Source organism: Gopherus flavomarginatus, chromosome 4 (assembly GCF_025201925.1).
Source record: "Gopherus flavomarginatus isolate rGopFla2 chromosome 4, rGopFla2.mat.asm, whole genome shotgun sequence".
NCBI lineage: Eukaryota > Metazoa > Chordata > Testudines > Testudinidae > Gopherus > Gopherus flavomarginatus.
In genome coordinates, this window is record NC_066620.1 from 158,018,496 (window position 1) to 158,031,405 (window position 12,910).

A 12,910-nucleotide genomic window follows, 5' to 3' on the forward strand; every position below is an offset into this window, starting at 1 on the left:
CATAGTCTGAAGTATTTTGCTGAACAAGGGCCTTAATCTTCCTCATAAAAGAATGACTGTATTTCATTTGAGCTGATGTTGTGAACATTTTAATTTTATTCTATGAGCATTTTATTTTTCTGTTCCTATTTCGCTGTGTCTTAGTCATAGTCCCTCTCTTATGACTTCCTTTCTTGCAGACCGTGGCTCACCTCGTGATTTGCTTATTAGAGACATAACTGACACTACAATGGGACTATCTTGGACAGCAGCTCCAGGAGCAGTTCGTCGTTATAGAATAGTATGGAGATCGCTTTATGATGGTCAGACTGGGGAGAGCACAGTTCCTGGAAATGTAATAAATACTGTGCTGGAGAATTTACAGCCAGAGACTAAATATAAAATTTCAGTCATTGCTTCCTATAGCAGTGGAGACGGAGCTCCTCTAGAAGGAGAGGCAACTACTGAAGGTAAGTGCAGTACAGCATAGCCACCCCAAAGAACAGCCTGAATTGTGACCTGGGATATTGTGACACTTATTATCCCACACACAAACTCTTGATAATCCTATTAATGCAACTTGCATTGACAAGAGACTAGACCTTATTTTTTATTAACCCCCCTCCTTAAAAAAATCAGCCAAACCCTTGCCCATCTCAACTCAGTGAGGTACCAACCCTCCACTTTTTTTCTGAGCTATGATTATTTATAATCATAAGTCATTTATATCTCATGGAACCAGATTCAGCTACTTTTATTCATGTTAAATTGTATCCTACTCTGCAAGGAGTCCCCACTGAAATTAATGGGGTTACTTAGAGAGTAAGCTACAGTTTAATGTGAGTAGAGTGGCAGAATCTGGGGATAGTTACTGGGGCTTTGTGGGTTGGAGGGTATATTGTTGGGGGAGAAATGGGAGGAACAAGTGACCAGGGTAGAGAGGGAAGTCAGAGTTCATTCCATTGGGGTTAGTAAGTTTCCTGCCCTGTGATTTCCTCCTCCCAGGCTCAGGTGAGTGGGTTTGAAGTTGGCTACATCTCTTACTCACAGTTCTAGATTTTTCTTATGTGACCAACACCACATAGTATTAATCTTCCTAATGTTACAGCTGTTTGAAAGTGAACAGACCAGAATAGAAAGACTAGATGACCCTTGCAGTCCCTTCTAAGCCTATGAGTCTATGACCAGTTCCAAATGCTGAGAGAGATTATTTCAGCATTCTGTGGCATAGCTCTCAGTGAAGTGAAAACCAACTCTGACTCTGGCACGCCAAGAAGGCTCTGCATTGCCAAAACCTAGGGTAGCATGCCCAGCTGACAGCCAGATCCAGACATGCCTTCCATTTCACTTCAGGTTTTTTATTTGATGGTGTATGCTACGAGGCAGGAACATGACTTAAAAAGCCTGGGTGTTATTGCCTGGAGAGTGAAACTGAAGTTCTTTATAAGACATCCACACTCTTCAGAATTGTTATTGCCTTAAGATTAGAGGTGGGAGACTTACAAAAGATTGGGCTGGTCTGTTTGTTTTGAGATAACCATCCAATAGTTTGGATGCTTGTCAGCACCTTGTCAGAACAATCTGAACCTCTTTGGTCTGAAAAATGGCTTCACAGGGAGATTCGCCTGTATAAAAAAATCCCCCTTCCCCCCCAAAAAAACAAACAAGTCATGTCTGCAGGATTTGGCCCTTTAGCACTAGCATTTGGAAGTGCTGAACTCATTATTTAAACAATAGGTTACCAAAAATGATGTTTTACTATGTAGAACTCCCTATTATGCTGGATTGCTGTATTACATGAATTGCTCATTTTTTTGCTCTGTGATGGAAAGCATAGTTATCTAAGCATAGCTGTTGTGTTAATTTACTCCAGCGGGATCAGAAAGTTTTCATGGTGGGCTCTTAGAACCACAAATGAACTCCTGTTTAATGATATGCTGTAATATGAAAGGACAAATCACAGATGATATTTGTAGTGCTGAATGAATGTGTAGACATATCTGTGCATGTTTGTATGTGACAAAATAAATATTTATCCATATTTTTACACTGAAAAGTGTCACCAAATGCCAGGAGGGTGAGAGTAGATGAAGAGACGGAGAATTCAATGAGAGTTACATGGCAGCCTGCACCTGGGAAAGTTGTGAGCTATCGAGTAGTTTATCGACCTGTCAGTGGAGGAAGACAGGTGGTTGCAAAAGTACCAGCTACTTCCACAGCTACAGTGTTAAAACGACTTCAGCCTCTAACCAAATACAACATCTCTGTTATTCCAATGTATAAATCTGGGGAAGGAAAACACAGGCAAGGAGAAGGAACAACAGGTATGTATTACACATAATTAAATTAGAATAAATAGTAAAAAGCTTATGATTAAAGGTATTCATTGTAGGAAGTAGAAAAGCAATTGTACAGTAAGTAGGCCGGGTGTTAGCTAATCCATTATCTACAAAATCTCCAAGAACAGAAATTAACAAAAAATTGCTACAGGATGGGCATGGAGTTGGGACTGCTGAAAATTTTACCTGTGCCATGGCCTGATCGTTGCCTCCTGCTATTTGAGATTGGGGTATACCACTTTTGTTAGAGCAGCAAACCTGTTCTGGTGGCTGGTCCTTAGAAGTCAATGAAAAATAAATGTTTCTGGGCAGTTTTGTGAGAGAATATTGTTCCTTCAACAGACCACTTCTCAGTGGTTTGTTAGGACTTTGTAATTTGTCTTTGGTTCTCAGGTGTTCTTGAAGTGGCCTATGGGGAACTTATTCCTTGGCATTGTCCTCATGACTCTTCTTCATATGGCTGATATAAATATAGAGCAATAACTACACATTGACATTTAAATGGTTACGCCAAATAATTGCATCTGAAGTAGCAGAGTGAATTGAGGTGATGTCTCCTTAGTATTTGTGAATTGAGCATTGAGTTGTTATATGTTCCATGGTCTGTTCTAGGTGACCATAGTGGCACTCTGGAGAATCTTTAAATTTCCATTTGTGTAGCAAGTATCTGTATCTGCCATGGTTTGTGCGGATGTGGTGTATGATTGCCCATGAGCTTCGTGGGAGATTGAAGCCAGGAATCTTCTGCATCAGGTCTTTCACGAGGGATCTGGGGCAAAATCAGTCCTTGGTCCTGCTAGTGAAGGCAGGGGGCTGGACTCGGTGACCTTTCAGGGTCCCTTCCAGTTCTAGGAGATAGGCTATCTCCATATATAATATAAAAATTAAAGAGTGCTTCCTTTTGCAATGCAATTATCTGGTGCTTTGCAGAGAAAATCAAATGGATTTGGATTTAATTGTGTTCTTCCATGGATGTAGGGCAATATCTGAAAGAGACAAATGTTACAACTTCTCTGCTTCAGTTGCTGCCAGTGTGGCTCACTGGGGCACTAGAGTCATTGTGAGCACATTGTGCCACAACCTGCACTTTGGACCCATCTCATGGTGAGCTGGTGGTGCTCAAGGAGGACGAAATGTGTCCATTATTGGTGGAGATTGTGAACATTTTGGTTAGGAAAGGCAGCTTGCTGGCTTTTATTAAGAAAGTGCTTATAAGGCTGTTACTTGACACTGACAGTCTGGTCAGCTATTGTCAAATGACTAGCTTGCAAGCCTTGGTTATGGTTATTGGGAAAATTGTGGTGAGATAATTCTCAGATACCCAGCTGCCTAAGATCTCCATGGCCTGTGTTAATTGTGGTACAGGCAAGGCTATGACATAGAGACTGCACAGGCATTGTAGCATTGTAGTAGATGATCTCCTCCTGGTGACTGAATATCTATCTGACCTACCTGTGAACTCAAGTGGGAGAAAACAGGTCTTCCCATTCAGTTTTTAGATGGTTCTGCATAATAGCTCTTCTTCTTCAAGGACTGCCTTGTGGGATTCTGGACAGCTCTGTCTTGTCCCTCTTCTTCCACATGTGTATGAGGCTATTGGAAGAGTTAGGGAGGAAGCATGTGCTATAGTGCTTTCAAGATACTGATGAGATTCAGCTTCATGTCTATTTTATTCTGTAACCAGACCAGCTGCCACCCAGATACCTCTACATGGCCTAGGATCATGCTACAGGCAGCCTGCCTCAGTTTCCCCTCTTAGATTGTTCACTTTAAGCTTTTTATTTGTCAGAAAATACCCCTGCTTGGGGACTGGGGTTATTAATATCAAATAAGTGGTAAATAAAACTAAAAATCCCAATATAAAGTCCATTCATAAGTCCACACAACCCAAAGTTTCTCCTGCTCCTTCTCCCAGGCCTTTCTACCAGGGACCATTGCATTTCCTCCCCTGCTTGGTCAGAGTCTCTCCCTGCCTGGAGAGTTTTCCTCACTCTCTGCAGATCCTGCCACAGATTGCTGAGCTTTCCCCCTTCTTTATATTGGAATCATCTGATTCCTCTCAGGTGGGGCTCATCCTGTAATCAAAGTTGACTTAGCCCCAGGCTCTTCAGCTCAGGGCAAGCCACCCTGTTACATATCTGATTAAGGTAGTTCTGTTGAGCACCTTACCCAGTGCTTGGTAAGGACTGAGACATGAACAGCTAGATAGCTGAGTCTCCAGCTGGATAAGGCTGGTGTCATTTAGCTAGGATGAGGAAGTAACTGGAAGATGTACAAAGTAATTCATGATCTATTAAGTGAGGGGGTATGCCCACCATTCGTTAGCTTCCTGCCTTACATGGTGATATCCCCAGCAAGCCAAATGGCCTAAAAGACGGGTGCTCATGCCTGTGCTTTGCTTTCTGTTCAAGAACTATTACCATATATTGTCAGCAGTTATAAGTTATCAAGCAGTTCCTTTTAAGCAAGCACATTTATTCTTAAAGTAAAAGCATTTCAGAGAAAATGTATTAAAACAATACAAGAACATACACACATTCTAAAAAGCTTACCAGAGGTCAATCCCGATTCCAAACTAGAACGCTGATAGGTGTCAGTCCTTCAAAACCCACAACTAGGTGTTTCCTGTGGTCTCAAGTTCATCCTCTTAGATCCTGAACCAGAATGAAGGCTGGGCAGAGCAGCCATTTCTTTATACAGCTTGGTCCTTGATCTTGGTCTTTGGGAACAAGTAATCAGCAGAAAATGACCTTCTCCTCAGGGTGTAGCTTCAGACAGCTGGATTATTGTAAAACTGGAATGGGGGAATACTCATGAACAAATTGGAGAAAGTCCAGAGAAGAGCAACAAAAATGATTAAAGAGCTAGAAAACATGACGTAGGACCTTTACCCCATCTCCCCCTCGAGAGATTACATAGAATCCTGGCCCACAATAATATGTAAACTTAATACAATAAGGTCTTTCAAGGACTGTGCAAGAAATTGCCATGTCTATCAACCACTTGTTTGCTAAGCAGTGTCTCTCACCAGGAGCACATGACACCAGTGCGCTCTGATCTGAACCGGCTGCCTGTCAGTTTCAAAATAAAGAGTAAAGTTTGACATGTCAATCTCTAAATGGCTTGAGACCTGTCACACTGCCTTCTGAGTACAAAAGGAGGGAACTGCTGGCAGGGCATTTTTTATGAAGGGCCTCAACTTTGGAATTTATTTCCCTCCTTGGTGTGAAATAGCCTGAATCTTTTGAACTTCAGGACATGCTGCAAGGCCTGTCTCTTTACCCGTAAGGAGGAAGAGGCTGAGAAGGTCTGGTAGTATTTGTGGGTGAGGACGGTTGGGCTTTTTTTAATGTCTGGTTGGTAATTTTCTTATTTTCTGGTTCTGGGTTGAAAGCAAGCATCTGGTCTTGCCTGTCATGGCTTGGTACTAGTGATTATGTCAAGCAAATCCAGTACGAGCCTGGAATAGGTGCTTTTAAAATATTGTTTTAAATTGAAAAATACACAAACAATTAATAACCGATGTCAGTTGTACATGAGTTTTTTGCCGTAGTATTTACTAATATTTTTCATATACATAAATGATCTAAATTATGGCTTTTTTCCCCTTTGCTCCTGGCAGCCTCTCCGTATAAACCACCCAGAAACCTGAAAACTTCTGATTCCACTATGTCAAGTTTCAGAGTAACTTGGGAGCCAGCCCCTGGGGAAGTGAGAGGTTACAAAATAACTTTCCATCCGACAGGAGAAGATAGACTTGGAGAACTAATTGTTGGGCCATATGACAATACAGTTGTATTGGAGGAGCTTAGGTATGGCTAATAATTCTTTTTAATTTTGTGTTAATAGTTAAATTAATAGAAATAAAATGGCTCAGGTTATGAATAGCTTTATCATCCCTTCTTTACAGCAATGTGTTTATGAAAAAAGTATGTGTTTTTTCACAAAGATACCCCTTTTTCCTTAGTTTTAATGCTATTTTAGGTAAAGGCTGCACTAGGGCCACGATGATACAGAGGCTGGTAGGTAGGATAGAATCAAGCATAAGTAAGAAAAGCCTTTAAGGGCTAGGAGCTTCCAGGGAATTGTTATTCAACTCCAGAAAGGCATCTGCAAGCATGGATTCCAATGTTCTGTTTGTGATCTCACTGGGGCATGTGAGAGAGCAAGATGGCATGCTTGATACTAGAAGCAGAGGAGAAGATTGAGTTGTCCAAAGTTTTTTCTAAAGAATTTTGAAGCTAAAACTGTAGCAGTCTAGTTCAGTTCTGGATAGAACTCTATGTTCATTATGGGGAAGACCCAGAGATTTAAAGATGCAATTCTGAGCATGTCATACTCCTCCATGAGCACTGGGAATTGCACAGGAGCATCAGGAATTGTATGTGTGTCAGCTGGGCATGCTCAGAGTGGCACCATTAAAAATCTGACCTCAGATGAACAAACTATGGTATACAGTTACAGATCTGGAACCAGATACTCAGCTGGTATGAAGCGAGAGAGCTCCCTTGACTTCAATGGAATTACACCGCGTTATATCAGTTGAGGCACAGGACTCGGGGCTTTACATTTCTGGACCTTCTCCTCTATAGAAAAAAACCGAGTAGCTATCTTTAATATAACAAAGGGCCAGATCATAAATTCCTTAGTTCTTCACTCAGATACTTCCTTAAGGAAAACTCTCACTGAAGTTAAGAGGTATGTAAGCAAACACAGATATATGGATTTAGAATATGTACTATACCATATAACATAATATAGTAATAGTCAGTATAGAAACTGTGATTATGCTTTATATGTGAGAAAAAGCAATCAAATCCACATTAAAAGATCTAATATATTTATTGGTGAAACCTCAGCATTTAGTTAATCAAATTGATTTGACATATCCATGTATTTTTTTTACTATTGTAGGGCAGGCACTACCTATAAGGTAAATGTTTTTGGAATGTTTGAAGGAGGGGAGAGTGCACCACTGGTTGGCCAAGAAATGACCACCCTTTCAGATGTCACTGTGACGCCATTCTTAGCCAGAGGTAAACTTGATCACATTGCGGCAAGTGGAATATCTGTCTTTTGTTTTCTAATGTTTCAGATAGGTTTAGCATTTCCCTGTCACTTTTATCATAAGATGCTGCAATACATTTAACTAACAAACATTTATTTACAGGGTTTGATGAATAGTAAAACCTGCATCCTCAAGTATGCCTACATTCATGAGTACAGTTCTCTTCCACTTTTATTAAAGGGTCACTACTGTTAAGCAGTGCTGATTAGTTGAGACCAAGTTCACTGTATTTAGAAGCTATACATGCCTAACTTCTCGCATACAGGGCCAAATGCTTGATCAGAGAATGCTGCCCTCATAAGTGAGTTATGCACACAGGGTGAAATATACCTCTGCACAGAGAGCCAGAACAAGGCCTATCCACCACTTAGCATCCTTAAAATAGGTCATAAGTGGGCATAGGCCTTTTGTTTGCTGACTGCACGGGGATGAATTTCACCTCTGGGGTATTGTGCACAGGACTGAGGAACAATACATGTAATGGTCAAGGCAGCTACTCTCCCTGTGTGCAGTGTTGGGCCTATGTATCTGGATTGACTCATATTGCCCACCATTGCCCCATACCCCCACAGTCATGGGTGCTGCTGCACCTCCTGGCTTGAAGTGGTTTCCATCATATACAGGGTTTATGGTTTGGTTCAATGGCTCCCAGCACCCCCACTATACAAATTTTTCCAGCACCCCTGCCTGGAGTTGAGCTCCAGTTGGTGTAAGGACTGACAAACATGTTTGCGAGGGACCTCTGCTTCCCTTTACCCTACTGTGCTTGTGTGAACCATGGCATTTCTTCTCCATTTCAGGCCTGGCGTGCCCTGCAGAGAGGGACAGAGGGTTTGGCCCTGAGTATCTACTGTAGAAGTCTATCCTAACCCCTGCCAAAGGTCTCTCAGAAATTAATTTGATAAAAACCTACTTTTGGCTGCCAAACGTGATATTCAGGCAAACATAAATTCTTTTTTTCTTAACCTTTTAAAAGATACTCTTTTTTATTCAATGCCCTCTTTGAGCACCATGTTATGGAAAAATAATACTTGTTTATATAACATTTTTCAACAGCAGTTAGAAAATGCTGATGATGTGCTTCAGTAAGTAGATTTTAAACTATTTTTGGATTGCCAAAAATTGAAGTACACAGCTCCCTTTTTTTGCAGCAGGTAGGCAGAAAATTACAAATGTTATTTAGCAGTAGTTGCTGGATTTGAAGAGGTATTTACCTAGGTGGAACTAGAAAAATGATATGCCTGAAATATAGTGCTTAAGAGAATTTATTGACCTTAGCCAGAAACTCTAGCTAATACTAGAGGGTAAAATTGAGAAAGGTGGCATAGCAGCATGCTATCAGTGAAATGGGAGAGAAACTAGTAATTCTGGCAGAAAAATAATTGCACCAGGCATATTTATTATATTTATGTTACTGCAGCTACCATTCCTTCCTACAATGTCATATACAGTAAGCTAAACTGTTTTAGTAATGCATGGACTAAAATCCTGGTTACTGTGAAAAATGAAGTTTGTAGCTGGGAAAGTAAATTCTGTATGCAGTGGTACCCTATATATTTATTAAAATAACAAAAATTAATAAAGATATAGTGCCTTTGCTAGAACTTTCAGATGTGGGATTATGGGATTTGGAAGAAAAGTAAAAGCCAAAATAATTTAATTGGTTAAAGGTACGTGAAGCTTCGTTGGTGAACATATGCATGCACAGTTTTGATCTAACAAGATTTTACTTAAACTCTACTCCACAAACTATTTGTATTGTCCTGATTAAAGACTAGATCTATATTTTCTATGCAGAAGAGGATCATGATTTTAAACCCTCAGGTACATCGAGTAGTTAGGAGTCTACAGTATTGGATCAATTATGTGGAACATAGATGAAATCACAATGTCAACTGTGATGAGTTTGGCCGATTTTTCTCAATGGGATTTCTTCCATATAAAGACCAGAAGCTATGATGGCAAGAAGCCAGAAAATTTGCAGCTGGTAACTCAATCTCCCGGAAAAGAGAGAGAACAAGTGTTCTTTTTTTCAAATGACTGATAATAAGATCATTTAAATACTTGTATCTTTCTGCTTTGTATAAACGTTCTGTGATTTCTAATATGATGAAACTGAAATTTTTCATATTTTTATTCCATAGTTTGTAAACTGAGGGTATCTGAGATAACTTTCTTCCTTTTCAAAACATTGCAGCTTTATATAAATGTTTGTTTTTGTCATTTCTGTATCTCATGACTTGTGTATTTGTTTGCATATCTTCTTCTAAATTATGTTCTCTCTTTCTTGTTTTACATGTGCAAACTTCTGCACCATCTATATTAATTTATTTTATTTCTCTACAAGTTGTGTGATGTTGCTTACCTGATTATGTTAATGATATATACTAATTATTCCAGTGTATAATTGAAAACAGGACATTAATTTAGCTCCTGATTCTAGACTAAAATAATGTAAATCTGGATCATTTGAAAATGCTCACATATTTTAATTTTGCATTTAGTTTGTTCAAAATATAGGGCAATCCCACTGCCAGATTAGTTATTATCTTAAACTTCTGTTCCCTGAGGAATCTGAAAAAAATTTATTTTCCATTAATAAAGATCAAGCTAGGTAAAAGCTATCATAGTAGGGAAAAGCATGTTCATTAATTCTGACATGTTAGAAGAAGTCCTTCTGGGAGGGATGTGTGTATGATGAAATTAATAAATCTTGTACCAGTGAAATAATTCATGAATAGTGGATCAGTAGCTGATATTGACAGGCCACAGAGCATCAGTGGATAATGCTAGAAGTACTTCAGTCAGTAAGTCAATTCAGTGTATATTATGTAGTGTAGAAGAGGGCAGAAGAAAATAAAGTACCTGGATTAATATGGATAAAGCATTTTTTTTTCTGGTTGGTGTGGCAGGCTTGGAGTGTACTACCAGAGCAGAAGCTGATATTGTGCTGCTGGTGGATGGCTCATGGAGTATCGGGAGACCAAATTTTAAAACAGTCAGGAACTTCATTGCTCGTATTGTTGAAGTCTTTGATATTGGTCCTGATAAAGTGCAGATTGGTAAGTCTTGCAGGTATAAAAGGGGTCTGGGCACATAACTGTTCCGTAACTGTGTAGTAACCGAGTGATAATGGCTTTTTCAGCTCTTGCTCAGTATAGTGGAGATCCCAGAACAGAATGGCACCTAAATACTTACGGTTCCAAACAGAGTTTACTAGATGCTGTGGCTAACTTACCATACAAAGGAGGCAATACTCTAACTGGTATGTTACATTCCCTTAGTTTTCCTTAAGCTATACTTAAAAATGTTCCATTAATTGCCATAAATTATCTGGTCAGTATTATCAATTAGCTCAGCACTGTGCATCATAAAAAAATTCCCTGCCCAAAGGTGCTTCCAGCCTAGTTTTGACATGACTAAAACTGTTCAGACATATTATAATACGAAAGGTGATGGCATAAGCTTGAGGTGTTGGGGAAATCTTGATGAGGTCATCATTCAAAGGAAAGGGTTCTCAGTAGAGTGTGTTTTAAGGAGGGATTTGATGGAGGAGAATTTGGGTGGATAAGGAATGTGATGGATGAAATAATTTGGCCTATGAAAAGAGGGGAAGGCAATTTAATGCACAAGGGGCAGCATGAAAACAAGTCTGGAGATAAAAAAGGGGTAGTGTGGTGGGGATTTTGGCAGGAGGGAAGGCTATCACTTGCTGGAAGATTCTCTGCACCTTGAAGTCTTTAAACCATGATTTGAGGACTTCATTGGCTCAGACACAGGTTTGATACAGGAGTGGGTGGGTGAGATTCTGTGGCCTGCGTTGTGCAGGAGGTCAGACTAGATGATCATAATGGTCCCTTCTGACCTTGAAGTTTATGATTCTATCATAAAAGGGAGAGGAGGAAGAATGGGGAGCAGAGATGTTGGCAAGGGCAGAGGTGATGCAGGGCCTGGTAGAGGAGGATGAGAAGCTTGAATTTGATGTGGAAGATGATGGGATGTAAAGGGGGGATGTAAAGGATATAAAGAGGGGAGTGATGTGGTCAGTGATGGCTATGGTGAAATATATTTGTTTGCCAGTAAGGTATATTTGTAATAGTGTACAGTGCTCACAAGTTGCCTCTTTATGTCACATTAGGAATGGCTTTGAGTTTCATCCTAAAAGACAATTTCAAACCAGAAGTTGGATTGCGGCCTAAAGCTCGCAAAATCGGTGTCCTCATCACTGATGGCAAATCACAAGATGATATAGTGGCTCCTTCAAGGAGACTCAGGGATGAGGGAGTGGAACTTTATGCGATTGGTAAGTACTGTATGAAGAGAAATTGAATGTAGAGATATGTTTTAAAATATAATAGATCAATAGTAATGCACTTGAATCCATGAAATGCTATAGAAATGATGTGTTTCGGTGTGGGGGGTTTAGCTGTATTACACTTGATTTAAGTCTTGTTTATGTGTCGTGTATTTAAGGTATTAAAAATGCGGATGAAAATGAGTTGAAGCAGATTGCAACAGATCCAGATGATACCCATGTTTTCAACGTTGCTGATTTCTCCTTCCTCACTAATATTGTTGATGACTTAACGATTAATCTATGTAATAGTGTAAAAGGCCCAGGTACGTCTTCTTTTTCAATCAAATTCATCCTTTCCCAGTTTATGTGCTTTAATACCTTGGCCTGAAAATTCATTTCCATTGCTGCCTGGAAACTGTCAAATCAATCTGCTTTTTCAGCTACCGACCTAAAGAAGCTGTGCAGGCTACCTGGGATAACAACTGTGTTTTGCCTCCACCAGCATTATGTGGCTATCTAAGCCTGCCTTCTTCCCAGGGTCAGGCACGTGGAAAAGATGTTGTTTGATGTGTGTCCCCTTACATGGGGGGTCAGGGGAAAGGTTCTTCGCTGGCTGACTGACAGTTATGCAACCCGGGAAAAGTTTTAACAGGACTGCACTGCTGAAATGTGAAATCTGGCTGGCTTACAGCTCAGAAGCAAACCTTAGCATGGAAAAAGAGCCCCTCAAGATGAGGGTTCTCCATATCAAATGTTAGTGTTCGGAGTGGGGTAGGAAGGAGAAGGAATTTGCATAGGTCTGTTTGGAAGGCTGCTGCCCACAGAGCCACATAATGACATGGTGCTGGGTTATCATTGTCATTGCTGTTGTAAGGGCTCCCCCGGTGATGTGAGGCTTCATTTCAGAAATACCACCAAAGAGCCAGTAAATACCAGTAAATATTTTTTTCAAAGCAGTTGAACTTGTGTATTATTCTGAGTTCCATTCCCATCGTTGGCGAGCTTCCTCATTAATGAGCATCTCCCTTTATTTGTTTCAATGCTGTAGGTGGTTTGTCATCTCCCTCCAACCTGGTGACATCTGAGGTGACACCTCGTTCTTTCAGAGTGACGTGGACTGCACCTGTTGAGAGCGTGGATAGATACAGGGTTGAATACTACCCTGTTTCTGGAGGCCCACCTCAGCAGGTTAGTGCCTGGAGTCTCTGTTCCGATCTTATCTGTATG

At 40.3% G+C, this 12,910-nt stretch overlaps 1 protein-coding gene across 1 annotated transcript in view; it reads left to right on the forward strand.

Annotated features, from left to right (window-relative positions):
* Positions 1–12,910, forward strand: part of COL12A1 (collagen type XII alpha 1 chain) — a 138,649-nt gene that overhangs the window by 52,094 nt on the left and 73,645 nt on the right. The window contains 9 exon segments of the mRNA XM_050950508.1: positions 180–449; positions 2,037–2,303; positions 5,941–6,130; positions 7,233–7,354; positions 10,299–10,448; positions 10,532–10,651; positions 11,525–11,689; positions 11,860–12,006; positions 12,732–12,871. Coding sequence (XP_050806465.1) covers positions 180–449; positions 2,037–2,303; positions 5,941–6,130; positions 7,233–7,354; positions 10,299–10,448; positions 10,532–10,651; positions 11,525–11,689; positions 11,860–12,006; positions 12,732–12,871 — 1,571 coding nt within the window.